Source organism: Haliaeetus albicilla, chromosome 4, assembly GCF_947461875.1.
Source record: "Haliaeetus albicilla chromosome 4, bHalAlb1.1, whole genome shotgun sequence".
NCBI classification, from domain to species: Eukaryota; Metazoa; Chordata; class Aves; order Accipitriformes; family Accipitridae; genus Haliaeetus; species Haliaeetus albicilla.
In genome coordinates, this window is record NC_091486.1 from 20,005,453 (window position 1) to 20,027,560 (window position 22,108).

At 36.0% G+C, this 22,108-nt stretch overlaps 1 protein-coding gene across 8 annotated transcripts in view; it reads left to right on the plus strand.

Moving 5' to 3' along the window:
• Positions 1–21,881, plus strand: part of SLC4A10 (solute carrier family 4 member 10) — a 165,383-nt gene extending 143,502 nt beyond the window's left edge. For 5 of the 8 annotated variants that reach the window (XM_069781241.1, XM_069781239.1, XM_069781237.1 and 2 more), the window contains 12 exons: positions 777–938; positions 1,186–1,299; positions 1,810–1,971; positions 4,753–5,004; positions 6,336–6,404; positions 8,798–8,971; positions 9,627–9,749; positions 13,183–13,250; positions 14,931–15,047; positions 15,732–15,771; positions 18,648–18,673; positions 19,608–21,881. In XM_069781241.1, coding sequence (XP_069637342.1) covers positions 777–938; positions 1,186–1,299; positions 1,810–1,971; positions 4,753–5,004; positions 6,336–6,404; positions 8,798–8,971; positions 9,627–9,749; positions 13,183–13,250; positions 14,931–15,047; positions 15,732–15,771; positions 18,648–18,673; positions 19,608–19,674 — 1,374 coding nt within the window. In that variant the 3' untranslated portion in view covers positions 19,675–21,881. The remainder of the gene's footprint in view (positions 1–776; positions 939–1,185; positions 1,300–1,809; positions 1,972–4,752; positions 5,005–6,335; positions 6,405–8,797; positions 8,972–9,626; positions 9,750–13,182; positions 13,251–14,930; positions 15,048–15,731; positions 15,772–18,647; positions 18,674–19,607) is intronic. The other 3 variants (XM_069781242.1, XM_069781243.1, XM_069781244.1) reach the window with 2 other exon arrangements.
• Positions 21,882–22,108: the final 227 nt, after the last annotated feature.

A 22,108-nucleotide genomic window follows, 5' to 3' on the forward strand; every position in this document is an offset into this window, starting at 1 on the left:
GAGAAGGAAAGGATTGTGAGTCTAGAGCTTGTAACTCACATTTTTAGAGCTACTCTTTAATTCTGTGCTTGTTAACTTGGAACAAGTATCATTTTAGACAACTAAGGATGGTATTGGAGAACTACTAGACATGTTTTCTACTGTATCTGCATATTTGATCATATATTGGATAGAAGTAATGTTACAGATTTTGGGTTTTGCTGCATTTTATCAGATCAGGTTTTTTAAGAAAGATAATTTGTGGAATGTGCTGCCCCCATGTGGTATTAAATTTATTGGTCTCATTTTAAGCTAATACTGTACATTCTAAGTAAGTTTTTATTGAATTGCTTGGCCTGTGAAGTTAAAACAAAAAATCAGTTCTTGAGAATGCACCACGAGCAGCCTTCCTCGTAGTAGCTTTTGAACTTCACTTTCCTCTCCTGGAAGGAATTAAGAAGTGCAAATCTGCGTTTGTAAACAGAAAATAAATAAGTATACTTGTTCAATTTGAAATAAATCTGGTTTTATATTAATGACTTTATTTATGGTATCTCTTAGTGACTTCATCATTTAATACTGGTTAAAAAAGAGATTCTTTTGAAGGTTTGAGAGTTTTGCATGCAGACTAGATACAAACATTAGGGGTTTTAATTTTAAAAAGAATAATATCTAAAAATTATTTTACTATTTCTAGTAATACAATCTGCTTGCAATTTAGGAAGGTAATTGGAAAGAAAATATCAGTGTAAGCATGGATATTTTTCAGAACAATACTACTTTGGTCTCCCTGATAGGAATGTAAAAAGTTTCATGGAGAGTTTGTTGGACGAGCCTGTGGTCATCATGGCCCTTATGTTCCAGATGTCCTCTTTTGGTCTGTCATCTTATTCTTTTCTACGGTAACACTGTCATCCACACTGAAGCAGTTCAAAACTAGCCGATACTTCCCAACAAAGGTATGTGCCTTTTTTTTAATTCAAAAGTTGTCATTAGTCAGGTGTAAGCATGAATTCCATCTGCATTGCAAATTCAATTAACTGCTGGTGTAGTGGACACTGCATCTTTTCTCTGTTAGAAAATTGTATCAGAATAAACACAGTTTTAGCTGTAAGCACAAATTGGCTTAAAACAGGGAAGAAAAATAAATCCTAACTCATATATGAATGTTTTAGTTAAAATTGTCGTTTCTCTCAATAATTGTAGGTACGATCAGTTGTCAGCGATTTTGCTGTCTTTCTCACTATTTTGTCCATGGTTTTAATTGACTATGCCATTGGGATTCCATCACCAAAACTTCAGGTTCCAAACGCTTTTAAGGTAATTTGTTGATAAATTGCACTGCCTTATTATTTTCACAAAGTAGTGTGCTGTCGTGGGTTTATTATATTTTTTTCTCATCAGGGAGTAGTGATGCTACTCTGAATTTTTCATGTTCACCAAGTACTACGCAACCTCTCTGATTAGTGGCCCATGTAAGTGAGCCTTTCTCATCAGGCCCCTCCATGCTTCCTAATGTCTTCTGTGTGAGGACCAACATGGCTCAAATTACCCAAATCCTAGACTACTGAAATGTTCTGAGGTGCCGTCCAAATTCTGGGCTCATTGTATCAAATACAACCAAGTCTGTAATGTCCCAGATGATTTTATTATATGTAATTTCTCTTTTTGGTATCATAGGAAGTTTAGCATTTTTCTGTGCTCTTACATACATAGATTGATTTTAAAGGAAATCATATCCTAGTAATGTTTTTGTGTGTATTCTTATGAAGTTAAAATGTAAGTAATCTTTAGAGTTCTGACTGGTCATGCATGACTCTCTTTTTATAGCCCACCAGAGATGATCGTGGCTGGTTTATTACTCCTTTGGGGCCGAATCCTTGGTGGACAGTGATAGCTGCTGTAATTCCGGCCCTGCTTTGCACTATCCTTATCTTTATGGACCAGCAGATCACAGCTGTCATTATCAATAGAAAAGAACACAAACTAAAGGTATTCAGTCAAATAGTTGTATTTTCACTGTTGTTTTCTGCTTCAGGTTATGTAATGTACCTTCATCTACTTGAGTATGCTAGTTTATTATATGTTATATAGCACCCCTTTAAATTGTTATGCTTTTTCTCTGTTGGACACTGTGCCCTGTGTCAGTGATTTGCTGCCTTACAGAAGACTTTATGAATGTAATTTGGAACAGAGATTCTGAATCAAAAAAGTGCTATCCTCTGTGCTGTATTGGAAGTATGATACCCAATCACCTAAAGAAAAAAATCTGGAATTTAATAATTTCCTGAAGTATCATAATATTAATTGCCTCATCAGATATTGACAGTGTTGTTCTACTGGACTGGATTTTGAAAAACTATTCAGGGGTTATTTTGTAATATAAGATTCCCCCCCCCCCCCCTTTATCCTTCTCTGTGGTTCTACCCATCTTTTTTTTTCTTTTTTTTTTTTAATGCCCTTCCTATCTTAAAGAAGGGAGAAGAATAAAACTGAGCTTTAGAGGCACAATGGGTTCTTAAAACAAAATAGGACAACTTCCTGCTCTGTTCTCTAACACTTTAGTTGCCTACAGATGGAGAGAGAAAAAGGGACATCACCCCTCTGAAAAACTGTTGGGCAAAATCTAGCAGCAGGTTTCTGTACATGTATATGCAGCGAGCTTAGGCTTTTTTTGACATACTTTTAATAAGCAGCAATCCAATCCCAAGTTGCTTTAGCAAATGCATTTGCAACCTTCACTTTGCACTGCCTCTTCTTGGATGATTGTGACATTTGATATGTTCTTTTTTTGCCCTCTTTGTCAGCCTGGCTCTTCATGTCAATCCATAGCATTGCATGTGGTTAACTTGACAGATGCAGGAATTTGCTGCCAAGCTTTGGAATGTGTTTTTTCAGCACTGGCATCTGGGAGTCAGATGGTCCTCCTGGCTGCCCCCTTGTCTTGCTGCGTTTTAGTTTTGCTGGGGTCTGGTGTAGCATCACCTGTTGCTATGCTTCCTTTTCTTCCCATATGTCAGGTTCCTCAGATCATGTATGAATGTGAGGAAATGCTCTCGGATTCTGTATGCATTAGCAGATACATTCCTCATAAATGTGTCAGAAGGTAAAAAAAGGTGTCTCTCTTAGGATTTAGAATGAAACTCTTTCTTTGAGTGCATTGTGCATGTAACTAATATCTGTGTTTGACACATCTCTGAGTTTGTCAAGATGTGTCTTGGAGATAAGACTCATAAACACTTTTGGGGAGTGAGGGAAGGTTGCTAGAGTTGATTCTTTTCATTTTCTTTACTTTATATGAATTCCCCTTTTTAAATAATGTAAGCAAATAAGATGGCATTTTCATTTCGCTATGTGGATTACATTTTCATAAACCCAGACGCTTCCCATTTTAGAAGTAAAAGTTGTCTTCAGAAAGAAATGATTTGTTTGCTTCCAACTCGTTTTCCCCTCTTTTTTTATACTTCCCATGGCAAATTCTGAATAGTGCACATTTCAGCTTTTGGCAGTCTCTGTAGCAAACCTTTCCAAGTTTAGTTTAGTTACTTTTTTTATGTCAAAAGGCATTTGCATGGGTTTACAGGCAAAATTATGGTTCAACATATTCACATTGTTTGCATGAACATCACTGTTTCATCAGACCATGACACTGGATTTGTTGCCATATTGCAGAATTTTGTGGAGATAACTAAATACCTGACTTTTTAAAGGAAAATAGCTTGAGCTCTTGCTTGCAGCTGTGTGGTGGTCCTGGATGCTCACTAAAATTGAAAAGAAGTATCCCTCTCAGCTATGGTAACAGATATGTATGCAACCAAGCTTGATGCAGATCATTGGTCATTTTCAAGTGCAGGTTGTATTTGCAGGTTTTTAAATGCATCTGAGATTTGACCAAAGAGTTTTATCTACTACTACAAAAGCAAAACAACATCCTCCTGTTGGTAAATTTACAGAGTGTTTGACTACTACAGAGATGATCCAACACCAAAGGTTTTGTACTGACTTCTCATATGAGTCTTTATGGTGCTACTTTTAAGTATTGAATAGGGAAACCAGTAAAACAGTACCTGATGATGAATATTATTTTATAATTTAATTTCATGTATAGCTTACTTATAGTTTAATTTCTCTTCATTTCTAGCTATCTGTTCTTAGATAAGATGCAAGTACGTTAGTGAAAACTTACTACTATCCTGTGCTTACGATCTATAAAAACTTTAAAAGGATCATTGTGGGTTTACGGCCTTTTATATCATAAACTGACTGCAAATATTAACGTAAGAATTTTTGTGTAGGAAAGAATCAAAATTTTCTGCCTCCTCTGTAAGGATGGATGGAGGGTCTATTAAGATTAGTGCAGTGGAAAGTTGGCAGTGCAGCTGGATGTTTGCTTACTGTTATCCACAGGAGGGATTTAGTTAAAACAGAAAACTTATGTATTTTCCATTTTCTTACTAGTATCTCTTTTATAAGCAGGAAGGGTATTTGCTGCCCATTGTAAAGTGGATTTATGATATGTACACTTAACTCATAACTGGAATGAGTCTAATAATATTAAGCATTTCTTGTGAACTAGTAGGAATTCCCCTTAGATAACCAGTTTACCATCACTACTGATCCAACCTGGATAACACATAGAAGAAAGCTATTTTTTCCTCAAGTCACGATTTTTTTAATTGTCTCTAAGTGTTCATTAGGAATGCCTGCCAGGAGTGTTATCCTTAATTCAGATGTCATTTTATATCTTCTTGCTGTCGTTACTTTTTTTAACAGAAAGGATGTGGATACCATCTCGACCTACTCATGGTGGCAGTCATGCTTGGAGTGTGCTCTATTATGGGATTGCCATGGTTTGTTGCAGCCACTGTCCTCTCTATTTCCCATGTGAATAGCTTAAAACTGGAATCAGAGTGCTCCGCTCCAGGGGAGCAGCCAAAGTTTCTTGGAATCCGGGAGCAAAGAGTCACAGGGCTCATGATTTTTATCCTTATGGGCTCATCTGTCTTTTTGACAAGTATCCTGAAGGTAATTTGGGGAAGTAAGGAAAAGCTAAAGAATACTGCACTGCACTGAACATTTCACTGTTACGGTATTGTTTAATGAGTGCCCTTTCCAGGCACATTACTAACTAGCATAATGTTACACAATGATAATCTAAAGTGGAATTCTGATTTTGCGCAATAAAATGGGACATCTAACACGTTTAAAACACATGTTTTAACTAGGGACATCTAACATGTTTAAAACAAAAACCTTGTAATGAAAATCTGGCCTGACTGAAGTCAAAGGGAATTCTGCCATTGACCTGTATATGAAGATTCACCCTTTGTCTATATTTTGGGCCTGTGGCAAATTATCATGAAACAGTCTTGCTAAGTTATACCAGTAAGTAAATCTGTTTAGAAAATTCAAAAACATTCTGTGATTTCTGGATAATTTAAAAGTATTTTCACAGTTGCAAGAGAACTTCTGTGTTCATTTCTTGGAAATGAACATGAAAATTGTCTCATGCTCCCTGTATACTCAACGCAGCTCACCAGTGTCCTGAAAGTGGGTGTCTAGTTACATGCATGTATTATACAATCTATATACATAATACTTACTATTTTTAAGAATTATCTGGCCTCTGTGAAATCAGTGAGAGTTTTGCCACTGGCTTCAGTGAGACCAGAATTTAGACTTGCATGTTGTCACAGTGAAGGCAATAAGCCCTTAGAACTTGTACTTCCCAGCAGTATTTTATTAAGTGTATCAAAACCCTTCACTTTGAAAACACACAGAACATGTGTTTTGTGTATTTAGTATTTAAAATAGATACTTATCTATGGAAATATTCCTTTACCTACACACTGTATACTGAGAGTCTGAACATTTAAAATAGGCTCTTACAAAGTCATTCTATAAAAGTAATTCACCCATTTTTGAATGCTTGTAGCACAGAACATTTCTTTTAGCAGTACGAAGTATTTTGTGTGTGTCTTGAATATTTTTCTGAGGATTATAGCTTTACTATTCAGATGCTCTCCGGCACAGTCTTTTAAGTAAAGAATTTAAGTATGTATCAAACACTTTTATTTTTTGTGTAGTTCTGTTAATTTTATTAATAGTGAATAAAGTATATTGTAGTAACTGGCCGTGAGAGGAAAATAAAACTGTAGAGCCAGATTCTTATTTTGCTTTATACTCTGAGAAACATTATTAATTTGTAATTGAGTGACTCTGAATTTACAACTTGTCTGATTAATGCAGGCATATGGCACGTTGAATTTCAACTGTTTAGAATGTCTTTCTAGAAGCATTTAAAATTGTTAAATGGTATTTAATATGCTCTTCCCTTTCTCTGCTTGTTTGTGCAGTTTATTCCTATGCCAGTACTTTATGGAGTATTTCTTTACATGGGTGCTTCGTCTCTAAAGGGAATTCAGGTAAAATGGATTTATGAAGAATCTGTTACTGATGATGCTTTCTATAAAATCTGTAGCTATTCTTATGATATTATTTTATTATCTTTTGTGTATAATCTTAAAAGAATGTTGCCAACCTTAAATTCTTGAAAGTGACTCACTTAAAAAGGAAAATGGATTCTCTCTAAATAGACTATTCCCCTTAGGTAGTGTGCTCCAATTTTTTATTTTTTATGTGCCGATTTTTCTGGTCTCCCTTCTTATCAAGGGAATTTTGGCTGAGCCTAAAAGCTGAGTAACAACTATCTTATCTCTCCCCTGCCTCGCCGTTCACTTGCTTGCCTGCTGCCTTTTCAGCTTCTAAGTAAGTGCCTTTGTAGGGGTACACTTGATCTTGAACTTTGCCTATATGAGGCTTTTGGCTAACTTGCCCTAAAACGAACATAGGCAAGACTTTGAAAGTTTTTCCTGTGAAAATAAATGCCCCAGGCAGGGGGAACTGTTGCAAGTCCCATGCTACTTAATTTCTGGCCTCAGGGATGAAAGGCAAGTCTAGTGGAAGGGCAGCATTCCTGCAGTGGCCTTAAGTAGGAGCCCCTGGCAGAAGCCAGGTGCTCCAGCATTCAGGTCAGGGTTGGTTATGGTATGCTGTGTATCATTTCTCCTGGATGACTGCAGCATTAAATGTCATGGTGTCAAATCTTTTAGCCCATCTGACACAAAGACTCAAATTTTCAAGTGTGCCTTTGTTATTGAAAGTTGAGGTATTGATACATCTTCCAAGACAATTGAGAAAGAACAATCACATGATGAAAACATGAATTTCACTGTGCAAAAGGTTGTTAAGTACAAAGAGCAAAGAAAATGCCTGATTGTTTCCTTCATTATATTTAAATTTTTGATTGCAAGTTAAAAATGTCTTGCTTTTTTTTACCTCTCTATTATTTGTAGGCAAAGCTGGCAACATCTCTTGGTTTTTGACTGCTGTTTTCTATTCAGAGACTTCTTCTGTAACTTTACCTAGCTCTTATCATTTGGGTTGATAGTTTGGCTTTTACTGAGGTTTAGATAATTTCAACTTAATATGGTTCAGCTGTTTCTCAGAACAAGGGTATGAGAAAGTACACTATTGAGGAGTGTTTTTAAGGCATGCTAAAATTTGGCTATCTTTACTTGGAAAAGTGATAGTATCCCCCTCCTTTTTTCCCTCCCCCAAGCTGGGACAAGGAATGGAGATTTGATAAGATGGCTTTTGTGGGAGGATGTGCTTTTTGCTGTTTCTGTGAAAATGAAATCTGCTCAAATCTGGCCAAATCATAAGCCTTTAAAAAAATGCAGTTTGCACATGCTCAGTAAAAATTCCTGAAACTTGAAATTCCTGAAGATTGTATGAATATAGCATGGCTCATCCATGCAAGGAGAAATGGTGCATCACCATCATCACTGTGCCATAGCAGCTGACACAAAGCCTCGGGTCAGTATGCCAAATAGGTCTGAAAAACAAGAACCTCTCATGTACATTCCTGACGGCATGGCACTTGCCCTTCTGGCATTCCTTCTTTTTTTTTTTTTTTTTTATTTTTTTTTTTTTTATTTTTTTATTTTTTTGGTTTTGTTCCTGGTTGTGTGAAGAAAGTGCAATAGGGAAAAGAAAACAGCCTGGGATAAAGTGTCTGGTGAAGTAAGCTGGGGGGAAAGAAAAAGTTTCATCCACAGGAGATGAAAGACTGAAGAGATCCCTCCACGATCAGCTTTTTGTGTGCTAAAGGAAGCAGAGCTCAGTTGTTGAAAACCAGAAGTTTAGAATGTATTGGAAAGGCGGTGCAATAGTGCATCTGCACAACAGGATCAACCAGCTTCCATTCAGTTTGATTCATGATTGATTCACGTCTACTTTGAAGTCTGACTTTGCCTAACTTTAAGGGTTCTTGACTTGAAATCTTAGCAGTACTATTTTAAAGTAACTATTTTCTTTGTGTATAACATATTATGCAGTTATGAGCAGGATGTTTCCTGGAGTATGACTATACAGAATTCAGCAGAATCCAATATCTCAGCACATCTGCTATAGAAATACCTAGGGAGACAAATGTGTATTAAAATTGAAAGGAACTTAAGAAGTGTGACTAACCAAATAATTAAACTTTACTTAAATAATACAATTCTCATTCTTACTCTGGTGGCTCAGCCAGAGAGATGAGTCCTTTAACACCATTGGACGAGTATAGATTCATGGCTCATGATTGTAACTGAGGTAGTCTTTTTCTGCGCTCCTGAAGTTCCACATAGTTTTTGCCTTTAGAATAACAAGCCAAATTCTTAGATATTCAGGATCTCTTAGGCAGTGTGTGAATGTCAGCATAGATAATCCTACAGCTCATTTTAATGCAAACTTTTAAAAATTTCTCTTCCAGCTTTTTGACAGGATAAAGTTATTCTGGATGCCTGCAAAGCATCAGCCAGATTTTATTTATCTGAGGCATGTTCCTCTTAGAAAGGTCCATCTCTTCACTGTAATTCAGCTGAGTTGTCTTGTGCTTCTGTGGATTATAAAGGTTTCAAGAGCTGCCATTGTCTTTCCTATGATGGTATGAAATATTTTTTATTTCCTCTAAAAATCCATTTTCTTTTCACTTGTGGATCATTATTATTGAAGAAAAAAATTAAATGTGGGCAGGTAATTACAGTATTCCTTTGATTCAATGTTCAAGGACAATTCATACTGTATTAAGTAAGGAAAAATTCTACATATAACCTATAGTCTTATAACATATAGTCTAGGTTGCAGTCTGTTTATATGTGTGGATAGCCCAACTGTATATTCTCTTAGGGAAAATTCTTCTCTTAAAAAATTATTTGATGTTTTTATTTAAGGAGTAGTGCTTAATCATTTTATAGAAATAACATTCATTCATTAAGGAAGATCGTTCAATGCACTGAGGAACTTTACTGATAGTTCTGTGTCTTGCTGGAAATAAAAGACAAATTTGTTCTGCTTCTTAAGTGATCTCTCTCTGATCATTTCACTAGTTGAAAATAAAGGATATCTACTGATCTCAGTGATTGTTAAACGCTTAAAGCCATACTTATCTGAACAAAGGAAGACCAGTTGTTGGCATATCCAAATTAAAGAATAAAATTCTAGCTGTAACCTGTGGTCACTTTTGAAAGTATTCCTCTACAAGCATATTTGTCAGTTTTACTTACTTAATTTCCTAATTCTTTGAATTAACATCTTTACAGGTCCTAGCTTTGGTATTTGTCCGAAAACTCATGGATTTTTTTTTTACTAAGCGGGAGCTCAGTTGGTTAGATGATTTGATGCCTGAGAGCAAGAAAAAGAAACTGGAAGATGCTGAGAAAGAGGTGGGTCATGGTTTCAGGGTTTTTTTGCTGTGTAGCACTTTATCAATTTCTCCTTCAGACAGTTAGAGAAAATTCTGTAAATAAGGCCTATTCCATGCAACAGGCAGACTTGTTAACAGTATCCAAAGTGTAATGTTGTCATATTTTACATAAGTCCTTTTAAGGTTACAAATCTAATAGGCTTAGGTGGGGATGTCTATTAGATGTAGATTCTTATGCTGCCATACTGTCATATAACACAGTATCTACAGAGCTCCTGGGGATTGCTCCTGAGACCCACTCAGATGATGTGCAGGGATGAACCTGTGTCTGTAGGAAAGCCCTCAGATGCCTGGGGCACTTTGATGCTGTGTTGGGACTGGTCTCGTCCCTGCTGGAGATGCTGAGGAGAGCACTGCAGAATTTGAGGGGCATGGCACGTCCAGCTACATCTGAGCCATACATAGGTCACACACCATCACTCTGTGCCCTCTCCGCTCAGCAGTGTCATAATCCTGTGCAGTATCCCTATTACACTCTGGGCCAGCATTTTCCTTCTGCTGCTGCAGAAACAATTTACTTCCACTTCCTAATGAAAAGGTCAGTGACGCTGCTTACCCCTGTTAACCAAATCCTGACTTTTACTTACAGCCTGTGGCATTACCACCCAGTTGACTGTTTCAGATCTGGACTCCTCATCTCCTTTCAAAGAATATGCATTTCAGATCATTTCTTATAAACTTGATACAGGACAGATTCTTACACATTTCTACTCAGAATGTTCCTATATTTTGACAGTGAAACACTTATTTTTCTGATTGTAGCTTTCTAACAGTTTTGCATCTATTTGATAGTATTTTCATCTAGCTGCTGCTTCATGAATTGCTTGTTTGCATATGATATAAAACTGTTGGAACATAAAGTAACTGTATGTGTAAGGCACGGAGGTCTTTGTCCTTTGTCCCTGTTATTAGCCACCTGATCAACGTCACCTGCTAGGGAACCTCAGTACTGGGCCCAAATGAATGAGGGACAAGTATCGATGGGGAAACACTAACTGCAGGAGCAGCAGGTAGAATATGTTGGTGCCAGGTTATTTTAAATAAGAGTCGTGTGTCCTGTGTCAGCACTTTTGAATAGTAGCATGATGTGAGGCTGTGGTGGCAGTGGGAGGTGAAGCCACATGGTCTTGGCAGGCTGTGGTCACTTCTAGGCGGGAGTGCTCTGGGGACAGTTGTGCATATGACCTCTAAGATGCCCTGCAGACCTCTGCAAAAGTCCAGGACTTGTAAGACATAACCTTTTGGTAGTACAAGGGTACTGCAGAAACTAGACAATGTGAATGGATAAATCAGTAATTTATCCTTAGGGATGCCCTGAGATGCGATCTGAGACCAGTGAAATGGTGTGTGTCAGGATTCCCACTGGTAAGTCTATTTGCAGAAAGAGAACATGAACCAATAATTTGAACAGGTAACTAGGAAAACTAGATTTCTCTGCCTTTAGGATTCTTCTGTGACCTTTGACAACTCACTGCCTCATCTGAAACCTGGAGAACTACATCTTTGCTTTCCTTGACACATTCAACATACTTTCATAGAATATGTTTTGGGGAAAAGGTTTTACCTAGGTGATAAACATCATGATGATTATTTACTATTTAGTATGTGCCTTTAAAACTATCAGGCTGAAATTAAAATACATGAGTCATTGTTTTCCCCCTTGAATTGAAGCAGACCAGAGAGTTGTTTCATCACACTATCTGTTGTCATCACAATTCAGAGTAACCAAAAGTAACCAAGGTAGCTCTCTTCTTGTGGGTCTGGTTATTGGAAAGATTCCTTGTTATCCTTATGTTTTGGTTATATGTCACTTTCCTTCCCATGCTTGATAGGATGGCATCAGAAAACAAAACTGGGAAGATGTACTGGTGTTACTTTATTTCATTCACTGTCTATTTTGAGAGGTTATTTTTACATATTTTGGCATTTCTAAATATTTGGAGCTATTATTAAAACTGTTCAACTGTCAAAAACTTATGAAGCTGTGAAGCCTGGAAATGACAAAATTAACTAGTAATAAAACTTCTGACATGTAGCCTAAGGAATTAATTGGAGAGTTGCTATCACACGGCTTTTAAAAATAGAACTTTTCTACCCACAAGAATATTCAGAAATATAGTTGACAAGATCTGGAACTTATTTGATTGGATCCTAATTTCATCACTTAAGTTGTTTTATATTTTTAGGCCATGTTTTTGCAAGGCTTTGTACATTTATAGTGGATCTTATACATGCCTTCTCCTCACAGACCTCCTTTGGAAGCCACTTTGATGTTAATCAATTAAGTCTTCCTGAGACAGGAATGAACGAAGTGGCTTCTCCCATTTGGAGAAAAAAATGTTGTGACACTTAAAATAGTTATAATAGGAAAACATAGAAGAAACAAATTTCTGTGCAGAGAGGACTTAAATTCTACTATTTTGGAAAATTGTACTGGCTCTTCCAACTAATACCAACTTACCCGTGTGTGTGATGCATGTAGGGTTTTGGGTGGTCTACCAGAAAAATGGTGAGCTCTCTTTTTGGGAGAGCCAACTCACACTTTCAAACAGGCATCAGGGTAAACTGTTACAAAGCCATCTAATAAAGGGAAGAAAGATGTGGAGGTCTCTGGGTGTCTGCTAATGCTCACACACACACAGTGCAACAGTTTAGGGCAGGATTTGATGGTTACATTCATGTGAAGGCACTTTAACCTCCTGTCTGTGGTTTTTGTGACCTAACAGGGGTGTAAGCCTTGAGAATCCTCCTGTGGAGCCTTGAGTTGATGTCTGAAAGACAGAGACTTGTTTTCCTTTGTTCTTGCAGGCAGGACGTGGTGCTTGAGGGGTATTGTTTTGTTCTCCCCTCCCCCTAAAATAGATTTTCTAAAGTTGTAATTATTTCACAAAAAGATTTTTGGTAGATACGTCTCCTAGTTCTCTTCACTGCCTGTTGCTCACAGAAGTTTTTTCCCTGTTCAAGTGAAAACTAATTTTGGTGTCTTGTTTCACTACCTTTTGTCGCAATAAAACTTTTATCAGTATTAAAACTGTGTGTGTGCAAACTTGACTTCCCTAATTTTGCATGTTAACATTGTAATGTATATATGCTGTTATGCATGATATTTCAAATTCACCATACAGTTGCTCACTCAGTGTTACTAATTTTTCTCTTTCTTTATTGTTACAAGTGTCACCTCTATTTGACATTGAAAAATAACATTAAGTGAAGATATGTCTTTTAAAATACAGGGGTTTAAATGTCAAATATTTAAATTAAGAGTTGAAAAGTACCTTACTTTAAGAACTTCAGATAAATACTTAAAGAGAAGGGGGAAGAGGATTAAAGTACATAAATTCCACTTTTCACAACATCATATCCTGTCTCACATCTAAATTTCTTCCTTCTAGGAAGAGCAAAGTATGTTAGCAATGGAAGAGGAAGGGACTGTTCAGTTACCACTAGAAGGACATTACAGGTAAAATATACCTTTCCTCTTTTAGGTGAGTTGCAATTAAACAAATAAACATGCCACAATATTTATTCTTAATGCTTACTGAATGTCAGGAGGATGTTTGTCTGGTAGTAGAGTACAGATAGGTGAACTGAACCACATACTGCATCATTTAATAAGCTCAGCCCTTTTCTAGTGTTTCCACGTGCTCTCACAGCGCCTAGGAAAAGGACCTCCTAGTTGAAGTTTTCCCTTGGGCAGGACTGCAGGATCAGGTTGTTCATAATGAACCTTGGCCTCTGACATGCACAGTGTGAAACAAAGATGTAGAGCAGGTCAAACCCTTCACCCTGATGCTAACAGGGAGCCAGGAAAGGTTCTGAAGACACAACAGAAAAACTAGGTTCTTACAGTGTAACATTTTAAAACATTCTAATTAAGATCCTATCTATGTGAGATAGTAAGTGAATCAAGAGCTGTCCAGGGTAGATAAGGCATAATGCAGGGTTGACAAAACTTAAAAAGCGTGAAAACTTATGTTATAGATAGTAGTAACATGTAGCCAGCCCATAAGCACTTACTGTCATTTACAGTTTTCAGAAATAAAGTTCTTTATAAAGATTTGAAATATCTGGTAATAGTAACCTCTGCATTAATGTGAGTTCATAGGAACACTATCTCAGAGTGGCTTCCTTTCTTACATTTTAACATGAAGCTACCCTAATGTCTCCTAAGGCAAACAACTAACTGTGTCTCTGAAAAATCCCAGCCTATTTCTTACTTTTGATTCATCACACTTCTAATGGTCTGGTTTTTTTCTTTTGTCCACAGCTTTTGTTCTGTTTTATATTAGCAATACTTAGCTTCATTTATCTTGGGGTGTGATCTGTATTGATCTATAGTGTGTTTACTTAGGTACAGTTGCCCGTATAATATCTGACTTTCTGCACTGTAAGGGTCACAGTCCTACAGCTAAAAAGAAGAGTCAGGACATCGGTTGATAAAGAGGTTCCCCAAAACATTGTGAAAACAAGTTTACTGACAGCTTACTGAATGTCAAGCCATATGTAAACCATGAAGTCAGGAATAATGTACAGGCAGGCCCTTAAAACATTTAAGACTTTATCATTCTTAAGTGTACGAATACATAGTTGGAGCAGTCTAGGTAAAGCTAGGGGCATAATGGCTACAAAGTGCTGCTTAATGCTACTGATTAGCTTGTTTAATTGGGGCATTTTTATTAGATCTCTTAAATCTTTGACTTTGTCAAGGTTTTTGATTGCTTTTACAGTTGTTTTAAAAGCAGGTGGAGTTTCAGAGCATAAGTATTTTGAGAACTGTTAGGAGCTCTTACAATTCTTGTTTAATCCAACTATGCCACTGGCATGCTGTGAGATCTTGGGCAATATTTAATTTCACAGTTCCTCATTTTTCTCTGTCTGTTAGTTGGAAGTGACACGATATATTTTATTGATGTTACTGTGATGAATTGCTGTTGGATGAGGAAAATACTAAAGTGCTAAGATGTTTTAACAGAATATTTAAGTCATTGTTCAGGATTTTTGAGGTTTAACAATTTCTTAACTTACATTGCACTTATTTATTGTCATCACTATCAGTTTTCAAGGACTTTTATAGAGTTAATAAGTAACAAAGACTGATTGCTCATTGTTTTATTGTGTATTTACTTTTATTCTTGCTTAGAGATGACCCATCTGTGATAAACATTTCTGATGAAATGGCAAAAACTGCTGTGTGGAAGACATTGTTGATATCCTCAGAGAATGCAAAAGATAAGGAGTCAAGCTTTTCTTCTAAAAGGTTTTAATTTTTTTTTTATTGCATTATACTTTATATATTGGTGTCAAACCAGTATTAGAATATTTTGCTAGGGATTAGAAAGATTTTTAGCATCTTGCAGTTTTATTTCTTGAGGTTTCCTTTTATTTATGTCCAGTCATAATATTCTGAGCTCAAAACACAAATGCACTATTTATGGGGAAAAAAAAATCACAAATATTTGCATGCTACTTAGTTATGCTACAGTGGAAAATGAAGTTGGGCATGCCTGATGCTTGTGTAATGAACCACCAGCCTACACCTGGATATTGCACAACAGCTGTTGTGTTTGATCTGCTTGCTTTTGTTCTTTCCTCCTGAAAAAGAAGTGGTCATCACTGCCCTGAAATATCTGTATGAAGAACCCAGTACTCTGAATGCAATCTACTAATATTTGGAATGAAAATAATTTTAAGATTGCATCACTTTTCATTTTTCTGCCTACTTCACTTGTCCTCAAAACAGTTAAATACTTTTAAAATTTAGTCCAGACAAATGTAAAATGAAGCAACGACGTTTTATCTGTGCTACAGAATTATTGTGGGAATAAGAAAATATTATATACAAGCACAAGTGTGATTGTCAGAGAAATTTTCCTCTGTTCCCATAAATTTTAAATTTAACTATTTTCTACCTAACTGTTTCATATCACGTTTTTGTCATAAGCTCCCCCTTCCTAATCACTCTAGAAGCTGATTGCCCAAAGGTAAGACGCTGTCCGCCAACCTTTTCCTTGATTGTATCTTGCAATTCAAAATGGTGTCACCTAGCAACCCAAATGACTTGACCTTGTGTAGTTTGGGGGGAGATAGAATGAAAAGAAATTTCAAATAGGAATGTAAAATGTCTTCATTGAAGTCCTTAATATGAAAATTTGAAATTTATTGTGTATTAAAAATAGAAACTGTAGATGTAGTGCATTTAAATGTTAAACTGAATTTATTCCTAGAATCCTTTTTCATGAATTCTTTGACTTTTTAAAAATATAAAATTATATTCTGCCCATTTCTAAATCCAGTTTTCAAAACAAGCTCCATGTTTGAAACAGCTAGTCATTGTTTTATGGTGAAAAGATACAGTAAGAGAAAAAATTTTGTAGTGAAATACATTTTTTAAATTTTGTTACCCTAAAATGGCATGCTGCCCATCAGTGTTGTTCCTTTCCCGAAACAACGTAAATGAGATGGAACAGCTGATGACCAGAGAATCTTCATTTCAGACACCCATGGAGCAGCCCACTTATGTGATCATGTTAATGCTATTTCACCGACGATCAAAATAGCAGTGTAGTTCTGATTGGTGTTCCACCCTAAACATGGGCTGAAAAGGATCCTGTCACAGTGAAATCAGTGTGGTGCATGGGAGAAGGATGTACAGTAGGGTTTTCTTACCTTCTGTGCCTCTGTTGTCCAGGCTTTCACAGCCTGGACAAAGAGAAGAAACTGATGCAGTACATTCACAGCCACTGGCTGTGCAGTAGTTGTAGTTCTTCTGGTGGATGTTGCATGCTTTGATTTTATGATAGATTATGTAAACATGTACTGTTTTTTACCTGAAATTTTCAAAGATGCTTTGAGCAAAGAGCATCCTCATAGACTCTGGTTCAGACAACATTGGTAAAAGGTGATTTGGCTTTTCCACTGCAGTAAAATAGCAACTTATTCTCTAATGAGCTCATTTTCAATCTGTTCTTGTATCTTTGCTCATGAAAACAAAGACTCGGGTGAAAAGGAACTAAGGGATCACAGGTTTTATGGTTTTAGGTATGAGTGTTCTGTTGTAAAGGAAACAAGCTCTTAAAGAATCTGAAATCCTGCTTTTTCGTGTGCTCTAACTTGTGTCAGATTGCCAGACAGAAGTAGATTCAAAGAACTTTAAACCTGGAAGGCTTGCTTTCTGATAAGCAAAACCATAGACAATACTAATCTTAAATCATGTTAGAGACAGAGCTAAAGAAACATTATATTCCTAAATGCATGTATCATTACATGAAGATATAATTCAATCCTAAGTAAGTACTGAGAAAAAGGAAAGCTTGGAATGGTAACAGTCATAACAATAATTTTTGCAAATGATCAAGATCACCAGTATTACATTACACAATTGCCTGCAGTGAAGGGTATCTTACCATAGGGGAAAAAAAATCACGTTGTTTTGAAATTAATTTTACTGATGCCTTTTCAAGTTCAACTAAAGAAGTGTTTAGTACTCCTTTTCCTGTTGTCACATCTATTTTCGTATACAAATATCTCAAAATATTATTAAATAGGGATAATTAAATGATACTGTACTATGATTTCATGTAATGCCTTTTATGTAAGGCACTGATCGATTAACAACATACATAGAGTGATTTTTGGAATACATAAAATCTGGAAGTTCTTCGTACTAATTAAACACTGAGTTGACTTGGCCAATGAAAGGCTAACCAATTATACAAACGACTTCTTAGCCTGATGCATGGATAGTATCTATTGTAAGCTCTGCCCTGCCCCGGCTCTGTGTAGTAGTGTACTGTGTGACAGTTCTTACATCCCAGACTCTTAACAGGATTTAAGGGTCTGAAGAGGGGACTTAAATTTAGTGAACTGTTGTCTAACCATAGAGGCACATGAACTCTATAATTTTCCAACCTTAATTTTTCATTATTAAAAGTCCTAGGGACCTACTTAAAGGTCTGCTTTTGAACCTGTCTTCGTAGAATTGAACACCAAGGCACCTATCTGAAACATAGCCCTCTTTGGTACATGTAATTAAGTATTCCTCTGTCTTTGCTTATAATATTAAGCCCTTCAGATAGCAATTCCAAAACATGTGTAGAAGGTAGTCCTAGCTGGTCTTTTAAAATGTTGGAGAAAGAGGCATCTGTCACTTAGGTAGATGGTATGTGTTCCCCTTTCTACCTGAAGATATGCAAATCCCACATCCCAAACCTTCCTTCTCAGGCTTATTAGACTACTCCCTTGGTAGGGAGGAAGAGGGCTCTAAGTAAGTCCCTTACAGATCCACCAGTTATGTGTGTTTTACTGGTAGAAGACTGGACTTGTCCTCTTTTTTTCAAATTTCTTGAGGCATTAAAGCCCACATCCGCAGGAGATGCTGAGATGTGAATCCTAAACAGAAGGAAGACTTTCCTGGTATCACAGAGGCATGTGAAATGTGGAAATATTACAGACTGTAAGGCACACAACACATCCTCAGTGTTTGCTTTTATTAAGCACAGGTAACTGCCTGCTGTACTGCTGCACTTTAAATTCACCCCCCCAGGAATTTGTTTGCATACCCTTTGTGTGCAAAATGTGTAACATACCCAATTCTATCACTGTTCTACAGAAGGTGACAGATTTGGCAGTTGAAGTGGCAGAAGTTGGTATTCTTTAGCTATTTCCATTAACACCTCTGGAAGCTGCCACAGGGTTAGAAGTAAGCTTTGGTTGAACTGAATTGTATCCTTAAAGCAATTTTTATGTGAAGAAAAATGTCAGATGATTGTAAAATTGTGCATGAATCACCTTAAGAATTTGAGAATTGATCTTGCTTTCTTTAAGCCTTGTGTAACAGCCTATTTCTCATTCATTCTAGTTAAGGAATTATTCCCATGAAACCTGGTAGGTTATGTGCTTGATACAGGTTTGTTTTCAGAACCATCTTTTTTTTAGATACCCTGCCACTCTTTGTTGAAGGCTTGATTTGCCTGTGTTGTGGAAGCCTCTGCCATTTTCCTAGTGTGATTGAAATTCATTGCAAGAACATGACTTTTTATTTATTTACGCTGTTGTAAATTAGGACCCTCTTCACTAAAATAAAAAAAATCATCTGCTTTGCACATATATTGCTTTCTGTAGGCAAATCAACAGTGTTTTAAGTAGAAAAATGCTGAATCCAAATTTGAACTCTGCTTCAGAGTTCTTAGTGATACGGCTTTTGTATGATCTTTCAGGCTTTTAAAAAAAAAAAAAGTTATTTCCTTATAATGTATACATGAAGAAGTATATATCAAGCTCCAAATGGGGAATATTGTCACTCCTCACCACCGTGGCCTTCTCCTGCTCTCCCCAGTCAAGACTGAAAGCCAAATATTACAGTTGGAAATTGGCTTGCACTGCTCTAGTTCAGAAACATTCCTTCTAAATGTACATTGAGCAACAGAATACATTTTAAAGACAAGAAATACTTATTGTGACCTCTTGTTTGCGCCATTTAAGAAAATGCTGGTATTGTCTGAGAACTGTACCATTACCATTATTTAATCAATTAACAGTTGTATTTGCCAAAAAACAAGAAAAAAAAAAAGTGGCTATCTTTGCTTGCATGCTGGCTGACTTGTCTGTCTGTACATCTTAAGTTCTGTACCTACCTTGTTACTAAAATGCTGGCTGATGTCTTCTGCACCATTCAGCACAGCAACTTTCACTTGCTTCCCAGTTTGTGCTACGCAGCATGAAAAATTAATTAAAATACCAGTGCAATGTTGGTTTTCGGGCAGATGATTAATATATATGATAGTGCTGCTGTAACACTTTTTTTTCCTTCTTTTCCTAGTGCTGAAATCAGAAAAGAGAAGAAAGCTGACTCAGGGAAAGGTGTTGACCGGGAGACTTGTCTATGACTTGTTCTTCAATTAATTTTTTTACAAACAAATGAAAGGAGTGCCACAATGACTAAATATAAATGATTTGACCTTGTAACTTTTTGTCTTTCATCTCAAACTAGCACAGGTAATGTAGTGCAATATTTGTCTCATTTCACCTTGTCTACATTGTCTAGTATCTGTGTAAAAGTCTGCAGTAGCCAATGCAAAAAATCTTCATGTTCTTTGCTGATATTCGCCATTTATTAGTATTTGTATCATAAATTCAACAAGCAAAGTTTATTTCAAATTTCCTGTTAATAGGTTTGTACTGTATTTTGCTACTTTTTCTGTGTGAGAATACTTAATAATCTTCATTCAAGATGAACTTGAAACCACTTGTTCCAATTTCTTTCTTTTTTTTTTTTTTTTTTTTAAATCACCAAACTTGAGTAAATGATTTCAGGAGACCCAAACTGACAAGCAAACATTAAAGAAGTTTTTAAAGCAACAACTGAACTGACCCTGTGAACAAACTAACAAGGATAATCCTTTCTTCCTCAAGCTGTCCTTTTGCAGTTATGGATTACTCTTGCAATGAGGATTGCAGGGTCAGATTCTGTATTTGTGAAGTTTTCCTTGATTTAATACAGTGTATTTAATATTCAACTTTGTATGTAACTGGAACATAGTCATATATATATATACATATATATTAAAATATATATATTAAAACATTCTCTTACCTTAGTTGAAAAACACCACCACATCCTTTGATGTGAAACAGGGGTACAGTATTTCTTAAAATGCAATCTGTGATTACAGTATTTTATCTTGTATTGTATGAATGTTGCCATGGTAGGCCAAACAACTGCATTATGTCATTAATCAATCCATTATTTTGTAATAGGGAAAATTTTGTAGATACAAACTACCCCACATGCAGTTATATCACCTGCCCAATGATTTTCCTCTTTATTAGCTAAAATACAGCCACATAAAGGGTGTATTTATATTGTCTTCTCTCTAATAACAACTATATCAACCTCTTAATTTCAGAGATTAGTTGTGTATAATACTTGAATGGGTATCTTGCTGTTGGTTTAGTTACAGCTCTTCATTATTCCATCACATACATATTGACTGAAAGGTAAAAACAACACTGCAAAGAAAAATGGGGCTTTAAAGCCATTACAGAGACATTTTTCATAATGGATTTTGTTACTGCCTGATCCTTCAAGCTGTTCTTTTGTGTAAAACCAGGACTGCGAGATCAGGTATTGCGTTATTTGAAATTCACTGATTTTTAAATTTTTTTTTTAAATAAATTTTTAAATTATTAAATGAAAGCTAACTCTCAATTATTATGCTATTACTTTGAATCCTACAACTAAGAATTACAGTCTTGTAATCTTTATAGCAACTCATCCACAGGGCTCTAACACTCCCCAGCTTTCCAAAATACAATAATCCTTCTGTAGACCTCATGTGAGCAACTTTTCACATCCAGCACATTTAAAGTATTCCTTCTAATGTTTTTGTGTGTATGAGTGTGTTTTACTACTTTAGCCATAAATGATAACTGCATTTTGCTGCAAACTAATAGGGTCACTGTTCTAAATTTGACTTAGCATTATTAAAGGCCATTTTTATGGAGAAAAAAAAAAAATCTAATGGACACAAAGAAGGATTTACATTAAATTAAATGTTTGTATTTGTAAATTTAGGAAAAAAATGCTGATGCATTAAGGTTAAATGCTTTGTTTTGTGTACTTGATGATAAATTGTAAGATTCCAATTGTTTTAAGGTTAGTATAGCAGTTCAATACTGGTTTGTCCCGGAAGCTGCCTGGTGGTGTTTTAATATGTTGCTTTGTTACAGATAATGTATACAATCGAAACATATTAGTTTCACTTGACCAACCATTAGAATATTAAGAAATCAGTGTATTCAATGGCATTCTGTATTTCTGTTCAGTATTTCAGAGTGGTTTTATTTCAAAACAGTCACTCCGTTCTTGTGTGAATTTAAATGCTATTACAATGTTAATCTTAACATTCTGAAATCACACACAATATAAAGGAAATGTAGTGCTATATTTACTTCTAATTTCATATTCCTGGTCAAAATTACTCAATTTCTTGGATGTAATTTATTACAAAACTTTATGTGTACATGTGAATAGACTATTGTGTTTTTCACAATTAAGAAATGTTATGTGAAAATAAATATTTATCCTAACTAATTTTCAATTTTATTTTTACCCTGCAAAATCCAGATCAAGCATGCAGTATGGGTGTGGTATTTTAAATGTCTACCTGACACCTGAATGTGCTTCCCATGTTAATGAATTCTAGAGCCCAGTCCTGCTCTATTTCCAAGTGGAACCTCATTGAAACATGCAATGCTGTCAGTGTTGGCTTGCTGTGCGTAGTTGATGGCGGTGTACTTGGTCTGTCTCTAACTGTAAGC